The following is a 19,501-nucleotide window of genomic DNA, read 5'->3' as shown; positions in this document are numbered from 1 at the left end:
GATATGAATAGCATGAGACTGAATTATCTCAGTCCACTAAAGTAGGAGAATATATTCAGAGTGTGAGTTGTGAGCTGTGGAACAGCTTGGCAGCAGAAATGCCACTAGGATCTGGTGTCTCTCATACTTCAAGAAAAGAAATGCAAGAATTTGCATGTATCAAAGCTTGTGCTTGCTTACATCAAGACATGAAGGGCAGTACTTGACTGTTCAAGTGAGCTTTTATTACCATTTTTAGTTTTATATTTAAAAACTTTGGTTTTTCTATGGCATCTGAAAATTATGAGAAGGAATTCCTGGTGTGCTTTTTAATATGCACTTAATTCTAACTCTAATTACTCATCAGTATTTTGACACACCAATGTTGAAGATCACCTGAAGACTTGAGAGCCTGGTTTTGTGATGGTGCCAGGCATTTCCAGCCCTGCATGTGTGAGATGCTTTATAGAGAATCTCCATATTTTAACATCTGGATTTTCCTAATATAAAGGTTTGACTGGAACTTTATTCATTTCATTTGTCATAAATGGAATTTGCTGTGTACCCTTTGTGTGTCCTCAACTCTCAGCTGAACCTCAGGGGGTGCAATCAATATCAGAAGTAATTTCTGTGCCCACTTTCAAGAAGAAACACAGTGACCCAATTAAGTGAAGAAAATTCTACACTGTAGTAATGGATGAAAATGCAATTAAAGTAGGTTACTCACCTACAAAATAAAGTTTCTGCTGCCCAAAATGTTGCCTTTAGGTTGGAATGAAACAGTGGGAAGCTAAAGATAGATAAATTAAGCCTGATTAGTCTCTGTGGCATAAATTAGGAATACAAACCACCATGAGGGATTATTCCACTCTTAAATTTAATTCTTCTGTACTGTTATTTCAGAGTGTTGCATCCAATTCCATCTTGAATGTTTAAATAAAGTCAGGTGCTGCTGAAGACTCTCCAGAGGCTTCCCTGCTGTGGGACTTGTAATGATGCCCCAACTAAAAATAGTGGAGAAATCCTCCAGGTTTCAGGTTGATGTGAAATAAAGGAACAGGAGGAAGTGATGTGTTACGTGCCTGTTTACAAAATACATCTGTGATCTATGTTTTACTAACACATGTAAGGTTTCCAAACTGAAAAATGTCATCAGCTGAGGAATATTTGAGGGCGACTGACACCAGCTCTAGTGCTGGGGTTGGGGCATTTCTGAGTGGCTTTCCCCAGTTTCTCCTTGGAGTATGTTTAATAAGAGTAGTTACATCCCACAAGCTGTCTTTGCAATAAATTTGCTTTATACAGCCTTGCACATGGTGAAGTAGTGTTCACGGAGACTTTAAAAAATGCTATTTATCTATTGGTTATGATTAGTGCATCTAAAGTGGAAAGTATTTCATTTCATTAAGGAATGCAGGAATTCATGGTATCAACATGGCTGAGAGTTGAGATATTTAAGATTTTATGCATGTACTGATTTTAGACTGAAAGTATCTTGACTGATCCTCCATTATGATTATTATAAAATGTCTACATCTGCTTCATCCTTTCTCTATCAATTTTACATTTAAAACTTGATATAATTTGCTAGTGTAGGAGAGCTGATTCACAGTCTAGAATGGAATTTACAATTTTCACTGAAGTGAGTGAAATTTGATATAAGATTGTAAGAAAAGCTCCTTACAGCCCCAATTGCAGTATAATCACATCACTTTAAATTCGTGTGCGAAAATGTTACAGTAATCTTGAATGTAGTGATGTAAAAGTATTTCTTGGGATCCTAAGTATAAAATGCTGTCATTATGCTAAGAAATGCTTAGGTTCAATGCTTAGACAGTTTATATAAAATAAAGGGGGGGGTAGACATGATTAACAGCTTGATTGTATGAATTTAATGCCTCAAAGAGGGAAGTGAACCAGAAATGTTCACATGGCAAAACCAGTTCAGTGTTTATGCATTTACCTCCTGGAAAAACCCAACCAAACAAAACTCCCTGTGGGAATATCCCTTGCAGCAGTTGAACTGCTGGGGGTAAAGGTGTGCTCAGAGGTAGGGAGGGGAGTTGGGGCTCCATGTCACCAGGGTTCCATGTCACAACCTCTGTGGGACCAGATAGGAGGGGCAGCCCCACCATCAGGGCCACAGACTTGGTTTGGGTCCTTTTTTAAAATTGTTTTGTGGGTGTGGAGGCCATTCTGAGAAGCTGTCCATCGTCCATTTGGTACATGTCATGGAGCAAAGAGCCATTTCCATCTCCTCACAGGACCATGGAAAAGCTCAGTTATGCTTTAGCTTTGCGTTGTTCTTTAGAGCAGCTGTGTAAAAAGAGCATATTGTAACTGCCATATGTCCTCAGATGTCATCAGAAATGAAATCTGTAGAATTTCAGCTGTTTAGAGTAATGGAAAATACATACATCAAATGGGTGACGTGAAAACTGCATGTGTGAGAAGTCCTTTGCTCGTGTGGAATCAAAATTGCCACAAAGTTGTAGAAAAATACATAAAAACAGGAGAAATATAAGTAAGTTCTTTTTCAATTTTAGCAATATTTCCCTTCCATGACATTTATGCCTAATCTGGTTTATTGTAGCAACAAGTATGTGCTCATGAGAGTGGTTGGGAAAATAATTTTGTAGTTCATCACTGCAAACACATGTAGGTTAGAAAGCACAGCAAGAAAACACGTTCTTTAAATTCTTTAAATATTTATATATTTTTTAACAAAGACTTAAACTACAGTGGCCTCTCGCCTTTATAACTGAATGTCTTAACATCTGGTATCTTTCTGTGTTTCAAGCTTCAGGCAACAACAGGGTGTGATAATAGGGAATGTACTTCAGAACTATGGGAAGTAACATCTGTAGATCTTGTAAGGTTTTTATAATGTGAAACCCAGTGGGTTGGTCTCAGTTTGATATTTGTATTATCCTTGTACAGAGGAGAAGTAGTCTTAGCATATGTAGGAAGACACAGAGGTACAACCCAGAATCTATGTTTGAGTCTCCATTTTATTACCTTTGAATGCAGAGCTGCACAGACTGTGGACAGACATTTTTGTCTACAAAGAGTCAAAATAGGAAACTGAAACTCTTTGAACATGCAACAGCAAAATTATTGCTATGTTTGTCTTGGAGAACATCAAGAACTATCAAGATTCAGATTAATTTTATAACACCTTAATCTTATATAAATATTAAGACCAGGACTGGTCTTTAAACCATTTTAAAATATGCATCCACTGAAATATGGAATAAGTAGCATTAAAAGTCTGGCATATATTGAATTGCCTTGACTGTCAGTCAGCAGAATAATACTGTGCATATTCATACAAAGTTACTTCTCGCATATAAAAACATTTATAGAATGTGTCCTTCTTAAGAGATCTGGAAATGTCTAACATGAGACCATTAAATATTCCTTTCTCTACTGTTCCTAAGGCTTGTTCAGTATCACACTTTGCAAAATATTATTCAGTTACAGCTTTTGGCTGTGGAATTCACTGAAGGAGTTCATATTAAAGCGTTTGGCTGGAATCACAGAGATTAAGTCAGTGCTTTTTATTGTTATTGTCAAATTTTTATTTGCTGGCTGAAAGCTTTTAAAGTAACTTCAAGTGTTTCCATTCTAATTGCTTTCCAAAAATTTTAAATCTGCACTATTTGCAAACAGTGTGTCTGATGGATATTGAGACTATATAAAAAAATATATAAATGTCTATTTTTCTTTCGGATCTCACTCAAGTATTTTATCCCGCTGAGAATTTTTTTGGCTCTAAGCAGAGTTAGAGAATGTATTTATGTACATATATATGCAGGCATAGCTTCACTTATATAAGGATATATATAAAATAATTAGTGTGGCAGATGTTTGAGACTCAAAAATTGGAATCTAAATGGTCCCCTGAATTAAAAGTTTAAAGATTTTAAATATCAAAAGACCATCACATGTATGATTCTACACATATTTATGAACAGATTCAATAATTAATGAACCACTAATGAGATTATTCATTTTCCTAAAATTCAGGATTGAGAATGTGACAGGAAAGATGAGTACTTCATACTTTAAACTTTGGTGCTCCTGTCTGTTGGCTTTTTGATCATCAGTGATGTGGTTGTAAGCAAATGCAGCTTTCTGGCATGAAATCCCCTATGGGAACTCCTGTGGTTCTCTACAGGGCCTGCATTCCCTCCAGATCCTTGCATTATCCAGATGTGGTGGGATAGAGAATCCTGATGGGAAGAAATGGAGAGAAGTATCTGCTGTGCAGCAGGTTCTGGTGGCCAAAGTCACCAAGGATGACACTTCCTGGGTGGCTCTTCGCTAGTCCATGAAGACATGTCCTAGCAGACTTCTAGGCAGAACCTAGCAGGAAATTATCCCTCTTCCAGAAGACATGAACTACTGAAAATAAGAAAACTCTGTAATCTGTCTCAGAAAGCAGATTACTACTGTACTATTCTATAAAAATTACTAATCTTAAATTTGTTCTGAAATTATGAACAGAAAGTCCCAAGTATAAACTTGGCATCTATAGTACATGTTACCTAGTGGACCAGTATTTCACAAAAGTGTTCCAAAATGGTGTCTCTTGCTGACAGAAGCACTGTCCCTACCCTTGTGTGTACACACACAGAGCAGTTTGCTCTTAGATGAACTGGGATACCTTTTGTGCTTACTGACATGCTCAGAGGCTGACCCAAATGTCTTCTGCCTGCATCTGGTCCAGCTCTCCATCTCCTTCATGCTCAGTGACTCAGCCCGTACCCTCCTAGAGCTGCCTGTTGTCTGTGGTGAATCGTTGGCATCCTGCCAGAGGAGTGAGTCCCAATATTTCTGTGGGTACTGATGTAGTGTCAAAATCAAGGCTACCATTTTGCATTCATCCTGAGGTAAAATTTCTTCTTCATTTGCAAGGGTTAAAACAATGCTTCATTCACTTACAATGATATGAATACCTAACGACGTTGCTGGTGTGGCACCTCTCAACATTCCGCCTCATTTTTTCTAGCAGCAAAATCAAAATAGAATACTTGTATTTCATAAAGTCATATGGATACCATCTACTGCTTCTGAAACATTGAAACTTGTATGAACGACTTGCTCTTCCAGAAAATAACTCCCTGCTCCTCCTGTGAACACATAATAACTTAGGAGTAAAGCCTCTATAGCGATTAGCTGGATATCCATCTAGAACAGAAAGGATTGGAGAATTCTTGTATGTTTTTTTTATGTTCATTGAGAAAATAAATTGTGTTTTCTGATGAGAATACCCTCAGTATTTAATTTAATACATCTAGTGAGGACACTGCTGTTTGTAGATGGTGATAGTTAATACTATTTAAAAGAAAAAGTCTCCTGTCCCAGCCCTCCTCCCACTCCTTCTACTTCTGCCAGAATAATTTTAGTGTATATTGTTTTGTTTGGAATAATCAGGCTGAAGTAGCATTAGTCCAGCTTCTCATCTTTTAATTACAGACAGTTTATTGTCTATGCTGTCCCACTTTCTGCATGGTTCCCCACCAGCCAGCTAGACTTAGCAATCTCCATTAATTTAATTTGGCATTTCATTCAATCAGACAGGCTGTGAACATGATGAATTTTTTTTTTTTTAAATAACACAATGCTCATTCTTAATTGATGTCCTTATCAGACATTGTATTTTCCAGAGCTGTAATTATTGGTCAGGCAGCAAAATCAAATCTGCCCAAATGCAGTGAAGATGTTCTCTGGTGAAATTATTAAGATACAGTACTTAGACCTGCAAAGTAATTTAGTTTTGGTCTGTAATTACATCTTTTGGGATTGTTATCTTTCATTTTACTCATAAGGGTAGTGTAACCTCAGAGGAATTAATTTGCCAAATATGAAGATAAAACTGAGATTCTTGCCATAAAATATATTTGTGCTTGTTGATATTTGAAAACCACAAGTATGCTCACACCATAAAAGAATGATTTTATTAATTGCTATATTTTAAAAAATATGAGTTCTAATTTTACTGCAGAAATACTGTAAGTGTGATAATTTTAAGGGTGCCATTTTCCATAAGCAGTAAATTGGCATCAGAAATAAGAGAATTTGGACGTGTAACTGCCTAAAATACATACACAAGAGGACGTGTAGTGTTGTGACAGAACTGGTTTAGAGCTTGTTCTACAGGCAGTGAGAATTTTGAATAGAAATACTATCCTGACAAACTTTAAATGTATATTTTGACTAGACATTAACTAAAAATTATGAAAGGACTGGTGATGTCATGATAATTAAGTCCAAATTCTGTTTTCCAGTAAGAGTTGGAATAAGGTTTTCTTTAATTAAAAAAAAAGGGCAGTAGGGAGTGGATTCTGTCATAACTATACATTTTTTTATTTATTCTCAGATATATGCTGTATAGTCGTTCTTTGAGTATAGAATTGCAGTCATTCCTTTTAAGCAAAATTTAAGTTGATGGATTAGGTATGAGTAGATGATGAAATGTGTTTCATTCCTGTTCTGGATATATTTTAAGTTTTTCATTTGGGACATTTATTCACATTTAATAGTTTTGTTGTTATCCTGCGCTGGAATAATAATCTTTCCAATGGTTGTTCTTCCTTGAGGTTGCATTATTAAACATCAGTATTGTAAAAATAATTATTTGGCATATGTAACAAAATTGCCTGCTGAATTAAATTTTCTTTTTGAGTGAAAAAATATTATTTTTTAAATATTCAATTTTATTCTGTTGAGATGCTCAGATAAAAGTCTATGCTCCTTTATGTGTGGTTTTATGTTGCTTATACATTTCTGTATTTGACTTGAGTAAATGAATAGTTGGATGTGAGTTCTAACATTTTTCAGATTAGAATTGCACCACAAGTCAGTCAATTTAAATACCGGTTGTAAAAATACTAATGACTGAACATTGTAAGTAAAATGATTTCTCCATGAAAATCAATAGCCAAATTCTGATTAACTTTTATAGGTTCAAGGATGTTATTCTTTGTGTCCATAATAGTAACATCTTCAAATGTTATTTGCTTCAATCTTGAAGCTTTTTTAAAGTTATTATAGTTTTGTGGAGTGAAATTCTCTTCTGTCTGTTTTATCTCTTGTTATGAGGAGTCAATCACAGTTGCCAAAGAGGCCAGAGAGTGGCCAAAATTCAACATTTGAGATTTTCTGAAGACTTTTTTAGTTGAAATTCAGACTCAGGGGACATTTAATCACTGATTTTTATCCCAAGCTGCCAAGGGTTTTCTGTGCCTTTCATCATACCAGAATTCTGCCTTAAAACAACTGCTCATTAGTCTCAGTTTCATAACCAACCAATTTTTAAGCTCTGGTGAGTACAAAGGGTGGTTTGAAAACCCAAATTGCATTGTGCTGTGCCAGTTCCAAGTGCCTTATCCCTTGATTACAAACAAATAGCCTAACATTTGGCCCCAGAGGTTTGGTCTAAGAACACACACTTGGTAGAAGTGTGGCAGTGATACAGTTTTTATATCCCAGTGCTGGGCAGGAGTTGATTTGGGCTTCATTAGGGCATGTGGTGAGGGAGGAGAGGTGTGACTTTCCCCCTTGCATTACAGCCTTGCTAGAGGAGCTGAGTAAGACCAGGTGTTTGGCTTCAGGTCTGGCAGTCAAAGAGAAGAGAAGAGAGAGCTTCACCAAGCTATTTTAGAATGAATGAGTTTTCTGGACATGCTTTATACAAAGTGTTAGTAAACCAAGCATCCAGTCTCATTCCAGTCTTCCTGTCTGTCCAGAGGGATTCCAGCAGTGCCAAGATTCAGGTGCCCTTCCAAAATACAAGAGCAGGCGACTGAACTGTTGTAGTTTTAATGCAGTGATTTGCATGAAGCATGGAAGCTGTGATTCACAGCAAGTTCAGAAGAGGCTTTGTTTGTGTGCAGTTCATTTCCTGAAATGGGCAGATGCCTGTGGTTTCCATGGGTTGGTGGTGGCAGTCAGCTGGGTACTCCTGCTTAATGTGTTCATCAAAACTGAAGAGAGAGTTTGAACTGAAATCAAATGAAAAAAATTGTAATGTGATGGTGTGCATTGCCAAAGGAAGCTGGAGACATTTTACTCTTTCCTAGTTACAGAGCAAGGGAGCTCCAAGTTCTTGAAATGAAAAAGTTTAACCAAAACCTTGCTAATTGCTCTGGCAAAGTTCTTTGCAAAGCATCCCGGCTCCATCCCAAACAGAGGCAGCTGGACTAGGTGTGCATCTTACTCTTCTTCTGTCCCAGGGACACCCAACAGGTGGGAGCCCCTGGAGTCTGCCTGGGCTGGCCAAATTGCTGGGTCTCCCCTTTAATTTGGATCCCTGCTGGCAACCATAGCAATGCTCTGAGCTGTTCATGAGGAGTCAGAGCAAGGGATCCTTAAGAAAATAAACAGAGAAAAATATTGTCTGCAACAAGAGTCTTTTCACAAAAAAAATATTTTACTAAAATAGGCGAGAACCCGTTGTTCTATTTAGAATGATTTATAACTGTTCCCAGCTGATCACAAAGTGTTTCTAAATTAAAAGCCATTAATTATAGCCTTATATAGATACAAAGATATGCAAGAAGTGCTTTGTAATTCCAGCTCTGCACTTCAGGTGAGAGCTTTTTAAATTACTTGGACCATTGGAGCCACCTGCTTGACTAAATGCTGAGGGCCCTGTGTTTCAGTACTCATCAGTGCATTGCAGTGTTAACATTGTTACTGATTTTTCTTATTTCTCCAGGGCAAATACTAATTAATGGATACAATTCACAGCTGATTAGCTGTAGTTTCTTCAGTAATTACATTCGCAGACTAACTGTTCAGAAGAGGATTTCTAACCCAGTTCTTATTTCACTCTAAGCTTAATTTGTTTTTTGAATTGTTTAGGTCCTTAAGATAATAACCATTTTATTTTCTTTTGTTGTTATAGGTACCATTAGATAATATGGAAGTTTAATCTTAGAAATACTCACTGATAATTGTTATGTGCCTTCACTGGATTTCTAGTTCAGAGACAAAGAACAAATGTGAAGAATATTAGTTGTGATCCATACTAACAAAAGCTGAAATATTCCAGTTTCTGACATCATTGCCTGAGTCATACACAATGGGGTCTTAAATATTATAGCCTAAGAACAGAATGACTTGAAGGATATGTACCTGTAACTTTTAGCTTTGACATTTTTTGTTACATCATTTGCTTCCACAGTCTTAATAAAATGGAAAATTAAATTGTCACTCTCCCCTTTGTTTTACTTTAATAAAACAAAAGAGAAGAAAACCACCCTGGCAATCAGAAAGCAGTAGCTGTGCTGTGAGCAATATATGTCCATCAAAACAATGTAGAATTTTACTCTTCAAGGAAAAAATCAGCCACTTTTCTGTTTTGGGGCACTGGAGCCCTTAGGATGCTAAGGTCATTAAAATAGGGTAGGGTTTGTCCTCACTTATTCATCCAGTGTTAGAGTAATGCTTGCCTAACAATTCAAAACCTTTGCCATTAGGTATCATTTGAAAACTTGATTTCTTTTTTCTTTCTTTCTTTCTTTTTTTTTTTTTTGTTACTGTAGAAAGAACAGCTCTATTTGAGCCATTTGAGTTTTTCATGTAAATCATTCTTAGTTTGCCACGAAGTGACATGAAAAATTCTATCCTGTCGATCGCACTGTTGAGCTGAAGAAGTGTCTTTGTGCAACAAATCCACACACACATCCCTATGTGCCAAAACAGTCATTTGAATGTGCAATTTTACTTGAATTTTTTAATCTCCAAACATGGGTGACATCTGGGCTTTTAAAAAATGGATGACATTATTTGAGTATCTGCATAGCTGGGGATAACAGAGTTTTAATAGCTATGAGGCAGCCTACATATTGTGCTAAGGCCTCTGTTGCTTAACATGTGTTATAGGTTGAAAGATTCAGAATGATAAATACACAAATGGAATTTGTTACTTGAGAATGAGGGATCTCATTTTGTATTCCTTCCCTCCTTATGAGTGTCTTCTAATTTAGTTGATGTCCTGTTTAGTCAATCTGACAATTCATCAGGTGCACAAGGCTCCAATTCTTTTGTTTTTTCCCCCTTTTTTTTTTTTTTTTTTAATCTCCTTTTAACTTTGTCTTATTGCCAGGAGTGAATGTTTGAATTTTCACAGAAAGAGCCTTTCTTGAAAGGATCACTTGTCCTTCCAGTGAGAAACTGGAGATTCTGAAACATTTCACTGCTAAAAGCAGTCAGGCACCGAGTGCAGCTGTAGCAAATTGAGCTGAAGCAAAGTGGTTTTCCTTTCAGGACAGGTTCAGTCGCTCTGAAAGCACACCAGAGCTTCTTGCTTGCAAAGAGCAAGCTGTGCAAGTGCATGGTCCCCCATCCCCACACACTGGTTGCAGAGCTTGTGCTGCTGTTGGGAGTGTTTGCTGTTGTGGGGCTGAGGAGGGGGTGCAGGTCCACCAAGATCTGACAAGATAAGATAAAACAAAGCCTTCCTGAAAATATTTGTTTTATCCAACTGGGAGTTGGGAAAATGGGAGTTAGGGGAGGAATTCTCAGTGTGGCTTCAGCAGCAGTGATGTGGCAGGGACAGTATGGGGGCTTTTCCTTCCCTTATCACTCTGCCTTGCTCTGTGCCTGGAAGGAGCAAGGTGTACATGTGAAATCCCTGTTTTACTGTAGGTGCCTGACATCCCTGGTGTCTGTTCCTTGAAGGAAAGACTCTGGATGCCTCCCTGCTCTGGGAACATGTGCAGGGCTGGTTACCAGCCTACATGCCTTTGGAAGTGCTGTTCAAGGGCATAAGGCATGGTATTATGCTGATAATTCTCTTTCTTGTCTGTGTTCAGTCTGTAGAAGTAAAAGTACCTATCTTCCTCAACCAATGTTCATACTGGAGAGCTTGGAGGAGGTGACTGGCATTGAAAGAAATCCCTTGTGATCACTGGCATGTGGAATGAGAGCTGCTCCTCAGTGGGAACAAGGGGCACTGGCCACATCTCGGGGTCTCAATGTCAGAGTTCCTCTGATTTGCAAAATGTTCTGGTGTTAATGTTCACTGGGAGAGTGGGAGTTCCACTGGAGTGAAAGATAAACAAAGGGGGATTGTTTGGCTTTTCAATTTTGTGGAAAGAATGGGACTTCAGGAACAGCATTGTAGATTCTCATTCTTCCCCTTACTGGCCTTCAGCTCTTGGGAGCAAGGTCTGCTTGGAGTAGGAATACAGCAGCTACTTCTGGCTGCAGCTGCACTCCTCTAGGTCAGGATCACTGGCAGAAATGTTAAAATGTGCATCAAAAAACATTTAGTAGAGTAGAAATGTCTTTCCTGGGGGCCTCTTCCTAACAGATTCTTAGTCTCCAAAGCCACCTTTAGGTCTCTGGGCTGACTTTGCTGCATGGGCAAAAAAAAATTGGAGAGATACACATGAATATCTTCCTTGTAAAGATTGGGGGATGCAGAGTATGTATAATAATAATAATAATAATAATAATAATAATAATAATAATAATAATGTTGAATCCAATTGAGTTCTGACTTCAAAGAATATCTGCAAATACTTTTTATCTGTTTGTTGTTTCGGTTTTGTTGTTTTTGTTTTCTTCTCCCAACCTTTTCTATGCCAGTGATGGGGTAAAGAAAAGTTTATCGTGGCATACATTAAATCCAAATATTTATTTTTCTTTCAGTTTGGAAACAATAACAACTACATGAACATGGCAGAGGCAAATAATGCATTTCTTGCTGCAAATGAGGTAGATGTTTTTATTTTTTATCTATGCTCATATTCTGCTGTTTGCGGTGATAATTTAACAGACTTTGAATGGATGAAGAGTGAAGTGCCGAATTTCTGTGTGTTTTATGGAGCACAAAATAAAGACTTTAATGAGAAAGAAAATAACCTGACAGCTCTCCATTACTAGTCAATTTAGCTGTCCATAAGGCTGTTACTTACATAGCATGTCAATAGAAATAAATCTGCTTTATGTATGGAAAAAAATTATGAACAGAAGGAAACAAATAAAAGGCACAGTAGGTGTACACTGTGAAAGCAAGGTTAGTAATAGTCATTACTAGCTAATGTTCTAATTTTTGTTATAGATACAAATGGTTTAATTTGGGTTTTCAATACTCATATGAGATAGAAAACCAAAGCCAGCCCTGTTGCCTCAAGTGTATGTGCTACATCAAGGAATCTTTTGAATCCAGGGTCCAGAACAAACCCAGAGGCTGGGCTGGTGGAGGCTGGCTGGGTTGTGGAGATGATGTATTTGATCACTGCCTTTGAGAATCGAAACAGGAGAAAGTGTGGGAACTCCAGGCTCCATGTATCTGCTAGGTGGGGCTACCTTATAACCAGTTAAAAGACAATTACCATACTAATCCTGACCCCAAGACCAGACAGAAACTGCATTTGCTCATCCTTGAAACCCAAGCTCTTACTCTGTGCACTGTCTGGTATGTGCACAGCAATATGCAGAACAAGAAGTGTTTAGAGGGTGTGTGTCATAAATGATCTTCCCAACATGAGGAAAGGGTAGAAAACCAGGCAGCCCTGATTTTTGTGCTGTAAGTGGGGCTCCGTCACAGGTACTTCTGTGCCCTTCTAAAACAGTGACCTCAGAGAAAATAAGCAGAAAGGTGTAACAATAAATATGAAGGTTAGAATTAAGGGTAGGATTTTATGAATCATTATACAATGGTCACCATTTCTTTTTACCCAGCAAGACTGCTTAGATAAGGGAATATTATTTGGCACTAGCTCCAGTGTTATTTGTGATAATGAACACAAACCCCATCTGTAATGACAACATGATGTTTCTTTCTGTAGAATTTCTTTCCTACATTTGAATCAAACATTGATGAAAGCTCTGCTGCCAGCAGCTGTTCAGAGACAATTTAATTCCAGCTGTGATAATTCACCGTGTCAGACATTGGCTGTTATATGTTGATACAACAGTTCTCCAGATTTGCATTTTTATCAAAAGGAACAAATGTTTTGAACATTTCAGTACAGATGGCATTTAACCATGCACACAGGTTTTTTGTTTCTTTTTTTTTTTAATATATGTGTAAGATATAAATATTTGAAAAGTTAATAACTTCCAAAAATGTGATTGGTAAGATAAATCTCACAAATGTTATACCATCTTTTGGTCATAACACCACCTTTCTGCAGTCCCAAATTGCATACTATTCAGGCTCTTTTTACAGACTGAATAGCCCAGTGATTTGGATTTAAGGCTACTTCACTAAGGGGCTTGCTTTCTTCTTAGATTACATCTATTTTATTCTCAATCTTATGTCTGTTATATGTTTGTGGGTTTTTTTGCTTGTTTTTTTTTTTTTAAGATACATACATATTTGGATAAGTAACACACTCAGAATTAAATTCAGATTTAAAAATGTTAAGGTATTCATCAATTTACTCTCCCACATGTAGCTATAAGTATTAAGCTATAAGTATTAAGATGAATGCTACCTTTCTAAGTAAATGAATGTATTATTATCTAGCTGTGTTATATATTTCTGCAGCTGTCCTGGAATTATTCTGTTAGATGGGAAAAAAAGATCCAGTTCTTATAATAACTAATATCTCATAAATATGTCAAGTAACAAGAGGTTCAAATGTACCATAATAATACTGATTTCACTGAACCCTTTTGCTTGAACAAGGAATAAAAATATGATTAAGTGTTACTGTTCGTATTAAAGCGTGAACCTTACTTTGCAATTACTGCATTACAATGTATTTAATTATAGTGGTTTTGCATTAACATGAATGTAGCTTTCTCAGTATTATTTTGGGCCTGAGCACTGCTGAGCTAGAATCCCATTTTATTTCTGTAAATAATGCCTTAAGAGTGTAATCTTAGAGCACATTCAGGCTTAGAAGCCACACATTTGCTTTATGTTTTCTGTCTCTATGTCATGATTACTACGACTCATTTTAAAGCACCTTAAATATTTATTGAAATAATATTTCAAGTGTTAATTACAGTGGTAATGAAAACAGCCAAATGCCACATATCAAGAATGAGTGTTTATCCGTATTGTTAATGTGATATGTTAGATTTCATTAAGCAGTAATGGGGTAGCAAATGAGTCACAAATTACAGTTGCATCTGTTACTAGACCACATTAGTGCCAAAATAACTGCAAATGCAGCCATAGGGTTATGTTCATTAGCCAACCACTTCTCCTGGCCAATCCATCCTTTGTGTTTGTGAACCACGGGGTCCTTGAGAAGAAAAATTCACACCTTTTGTAATACAGCAGTGGGGAAGTCAAACATCTCCCTAACCCAGGCCCAGCCTTCCCATCCAGAATTGAGTTACAGCCTTGCAGTTGGAGGAGATGGGCACAGTCTCAGCAGACTCTGATGGTGCTGCAGACTGCAGCAATCTGGGACCCCATCATTTCTGGTGTGAGACCAATAATGACAGCTGACAGGTTCTATATGCAAGCAAAGGTTTTCCTTGTGTTTCAGTTTCCGTCTTCTCTCAAACGGTTATTAATTTATATCATCATTAACAGTTTGAAGGATGACAATTTGCAGCAGTTAATGAGATCTTTCACTGAACTTATCATTTTTAAATTAACTGACATTAAGTCACTCTTTCAAACAATGTAATTAATACATAAAACAATTCTCCCTTCCACCCCAACCTGAATCTTGAACTAATGCAAACAAACAAATCCCAGAGCAGCCTTGCATGTCCAGAACAAGACAAGAGTGCCTATTTTAGGACTGCCAACTGCCCAATTTGATCAAGGCAGTCCTGATTTGGGTACATTTAAAATGGCCTAATTTCAAGCACTGCATTTCTATTATTAAGTACCAGTGGACCTGAAATAATACATGAAAGTTCATTTAACTCTCAAAAAATTTGAATAAGCGTAGCTCATTTGTTTCCCAAATAAAAGTCAGCAACGTTGAAGCCAGATACAGACTCTGAATAAAGATTATCTTTGACAGACACATGCACACGAACAAACATGCACAAACCCTGAAGATAACTGGCAGTAAATGTTTTGCTCAAGGCATCTTAACAGGTGTTTAGTTATAACAAACCTACTGTTCAAACAAAGCTGGCTTGCTTCAGAAGGCACTGGAAGCTGCTGTAATCACCCTCACGCTTTCATACATCTCTCCTCCAAATTGCAACCTGTGTTTAAAAGGCTTCACTGTATTTTGGGAATGGAAAAGAAGTAAAGAATGGTCATATTTCATGTTTGTTAGTGGATAAAAGCAAACAAAAGATGTGAAATGGGCAGTGCTGAATTCCTGTTGTGTGTGTGCTACGAAATTGTCGGTGTTTTATGAAGCGTGAGAGTAATGTAAGCTGTTTGTGCTATTTTACTAACATATCAATAAAGGGGCAGTTTGTTATTCAGCCAAATCCAATGTAGCTGATATTCGGACTAACAACAGACAGATGTTGCTAATTAAGTACACATTAAAAAACTGTTAATACTGATACTCCACTTAAGCCATATGATAATGAGACTTAAATCTTTAATCAGAATGATCCGCAGACCCATTCAGCATATGAAACTTTAAAATTTTATTGGTTATTATAGAATTTTCTTTTGAAAAAGAACTAAGATTTGGACTTCAGGTGTGGAGGTGATTGCTGAGCCCTGTGTGCCCTAACCCTGTTTGCCTTGTCCTGTCCTTTTCCAGCAGACGTTCCATACGCCGAGCCTTGGGGACGAGGAGTTTGAAATCCCACCCATTACCCCCCCGCCCGAGTCAGATCCCTCACTGGGCATGGCAGATATACTGCTCCCCTTTCAGGGCCTTGGTGACCAGCTGCCTGCACAAGGAAATGAATTTACGCCTCAGTTTCCCCCGCAGAGCTTGGATCTTCCCTCTATCACAATATCCCGGAATCTCGTGGAGCAGGACGGGGTCATCCACAGCAATGGATTGCATATGGTAGGTCTGGTTCTTTGTGTGTTCCCATTGCCTAATGATGTCTGTCACATGTAGATCTGGGCCATCTCTCAGTTTTCATCGACCCCTCAGAAGATCTGTGTGTTTTCTTGGGTGCCTGGCCAAGGTTTTGCCAGTGTTCTGTGTCATGTTACAGGCGTGTTCTGGATGAATGATGACACATGTGTTGTTATGCAGCAAACAATGATTGGCTATTTCTCAGCTCCCTAAGGCAGTTGCCAAATGGTTAAGGGTTAAATACTGGTGGTTTCAGCAACATAAACATGTTTGTTAATGTACAATGCTATGCTATACTGTTTGTGAGCAGATCTCTCATGAAGAAGCGGTCAGGCTTTACAAACACGGAATTTTCATTTTTGGAATGGACTTGGAAGCCCATATCCATTGGCATCGTGTGCATCCCAAGTGCTCCTAAAGTTCAAAAATGTGTTATACAGTTGGCACTGGCATCAAGAATTGAAAGACCATAGTGTTGGCCAGGGTGAACTACAACATTTAGAATTAATTGCTTGTCTGTATTTGAAGTGTAGGACCCACATCTGACATCCTTCAGGATATTTTGAGAGTGCAGTATTGAGAGTAGTTCAGAAGGAGAGCCAGACACAGGATGGCAGCAGGAAAAAAGCAGTGTGTTTCCCTGTATCCTGTATATTCCATGGGCTAAATCTTTATAAAAGGGAATTAATTTTTTTACACTCGTAATAGAAGTGACAGGGATGTATTTCCTTGACAATACTCAGAAATATAGGGCCCTAAAAGGCTTTGTTGTGTCCAGTGCTCTTGCTGGCCATAGAGGCTGAGGCAGGGTGGTCTTCTCTTCATGGGCTGTGTCTGAGCCCTCAAGAGCGGGGAGGCATGAACTGGGTGTGCAAGAGCTGAGTGATGGGGACTGTGAGGCTAATTCCAGAGTTAATTAGAACAAGCAGGGCCGTGTGGAGTTTCCTCCAGAACCTATACCCACTGCAGGGCTGCAGTCTCCAGGGGAGGTGCATGGGGCAGTTCCCACCTTGTTGCAGTGTTTCCCTGTGGGCCCAGGGGATCTCCCAGGGTGGGTTTCTGAGAGCTTTGTGCAGTAACATCCACACTGCCAGCCATGAGACACAGCTGTGAGCCAGTTTATCCTTCTCAGCATTTTAAACTCAGTGCTTACAATTGGAATTAGTTTCTGTGTTGCATATTGAAGAACGAGTGAATGTTTAGCTTGAAAAGATATTTTACATCAACCGTATTTTTTTTTTATTAGCTCTTTTATATAGGACCTTTTGCTGAACTTGGCATAGTGAAAATACATATTTACTGCTGGACTGTAATAAAGGTTGTGTTGTTATGTTGTGATTTCTTTTTTTATTATTCTGGCAAGTGAAAATTAATTAAAGATTTACAAACCAACAGGCAGTAAATATTTCTCTGTAATTCTACAGGCTGCTGACTTCATTGCAAATTTCAATATTTCTGTGGAGGTCATGAAGAGTAGCTAGCACTAATGCAGAGTGAAGCACAAGCTGCTCATTACTTAGGAGATACAGAATTCAGTCATTCTGTGGGTCCAAAACAGGCACTGCCTAAAACAGGCCTTGAAGGATGTGGTATTTGTTTTAGATCTCATTTTGCACTGTACATGTTGGGTAACTTCTGAAGGAAGATCAGATTAATAAAACCTGAGAGTTAGGAATGTTGTGCCTGGAAACAAAAGTAATGGAGTATGTGTGCACTGAATACAATGAAACTTGGTCAGAAAATGTTGTGGGCTGGGTTGGTGTTCTGTGTCCCAGTATCCCCTCAATGTTATCGAGTGGTTTGTAACCTGGCCCAGTTTTGCCCTTTAATTTTGCAACCTTTCACTGAATGTGATTCTTCCATGAGTAAATGCCGTCAACTTGACACTTCCAACCAGAAGAGCCCTATAGATTATGTATTTCTTTGCTCAGCTCTTCTGGTGCTGAATGGGAGGCTTCACATCTTTGCCTTTTCCCTCGACTGTGCAATGTAGAAATTAATGGCACAGTTTCCATTGGCTGCATATGGGAACAAATACATACAGGTTCCCATACAGGTCAGTGAAAAGAGGTAGAGAAGCTCCTGCCTTCTTACCCCAGCTTTCCAGTGGCATTTTTTAGGGTGATTTCCAGTTCAAAGCTATGGACTTGGAAACTTGTGTGCTACAGTTTTGTGGCAGAGAATTGATGAGGAATTGTGTGATTTGATATGGAGGAGCCACATAGGGAGGTTTGTATGTCAGACAGTCCCCACAACTGCTTGATTTGTTTCATGCTGTGAGATGGAGTGGCCCCTGCCATTGTATTCTACTCAGCAGACTTTTTCTCTTCTGCTCATAAATGCTAGGTAGCTTTGGGAAGTTTAAAAATATTAACAGAGGGTCCTTACATAGCTTTCCCCTGAACTCACATAGCTCTCTTCAGCAGTCAAATTTTCCAGCAGTTAATCTGTATTTCAAAAATAAAAAAATGAAAACATTATATCATATTTTATGTAGAAAATGTGCACTTTATTAAACTGGTAAATATTTATTAATACTATTAGAATTCATCCTTAAATTAGACATTTCATGAATTACCTTGCCTTGGAGCTATAAAAACTTTATTGCAGCAATAAAAAAATGTAAAGGAGGCATTTTGACTATGAAATTTCATTTCATGGTCAATTGAATTTACTATATCTGAAAGAACTAAAGATGGGGTTGTAAAATAATTATGATGTTCGTACACACTTACAGAACAATGTTCTTATCCAGTGATACTGGGACAGTCTTATTTAAACGCTGTATTAATGGTGTACTGCTAATCACTAAAGCTTCTTGGGCTGAATACAAACTTAAATAATTTTAATATTAACTGCATTGAGTTTATTGCTTATCTCGTGAAGCATTAGAGGGCTTTACTGTAAGCAATATTTAATTTAGGTAAATGTAGTCCTACCCTGTTGCAAAGCCTGCTAGAAGAATTTCACCTTGAGAAATGTCATGAGATTTTAAATCACAAATGTTGAAAAAATAAAATGGGCTTGGACAGAATTATGATTAATACTGTGTGTCTTTGGCTTTTTTCTATGTACTACCTGACATGTTCACCTATAAACTTGAATGCAGAATTGCCAGAGGCATGGTTAAAAATAGGTTATGTCAAGGTTTTCCTATGTCTCCCTCAGGGTATGGAGTTGGCTAGGTACCACATTATGCTTCTGCAAGTATCTCACATATTACTCACAGGAAGACACACATTTGGAAAACAGAAAAGGGAAAGAAAAAAGGTTCAACATATTCTTTATGTACTATTATATTGAAAATAGTATTCATGATGGAAGAAAGATATCTATATATTTATTCTCAGCATAATTGTGACCTAGCAATTACTAAAGATTGTATTGGTGAGTTAACCATTGTTTATGCTATTATGATATATGTACTATGGAAAGAGTGACAATTTATCACAATGCTGATTAACTTCATTATTACTGGCAACAAACACAACACATTTATCTTTACAGCATTTTTTACCATTTAAAAACAGTCAACAGCAACAAAAAGAGGAGATAAAACGGAGGCAGTTTGATTAATTTTAATATTT

At 37.7% G+C, this 19,501-nt stretch overlaps 1 protein-coding gene across 4 annotated transcripts in view; it reads left to right on the top strand.

The window, feature by feature from the left end:
* The window catches only part of TOX3 (TOX high mobility group box family member 3), a 74,040-nt gene that overhangs the window by 37,077 nt on the left and 17,462 nt on the right, over positions 1 to 19,501 (top strand). The window contains exons 2-3 of one of the 4 annotated variants that reach the window (XM_066557331.1): positions 11,647 to 11,712; positions 15,648 to 15,899. In XM_066557331.1, the coding sequence (XP_066413428.1) occupies positions 11,647 to 11,712; positions 15,648 to 15,899 (318 nt within the window). Of the gene's footprint in view, positions 1 to 11,646; positions 11,713 to 15,644; positions 15,900 to 19,501 lie in introns of all 4 variants that reach the window. The other 3 variants (XM_066557330.1, XM_066557333.1, XM_066557332.1) reach the window with 3 other exon arrangements.

This window comes from Molothrus aeneus, chromosome 11, assembly GCF_037042795.1.
Source record: "Molothrus aeneus isolate 106 chromosome 11, BPBGC_Maene_1.0, whole genome shotgun sequence".
In the NCBI taxonomy this organism is placed as follows: domain Eukaryota; kingdom Metazoa; phylum Chordata; class Aves; order Passeriformes; family Icteridae; genus Molothrus; species Molothrus aeneus.
This window is presented reverse-complemented; position numbering and strand designations above follow the sequence as displayed.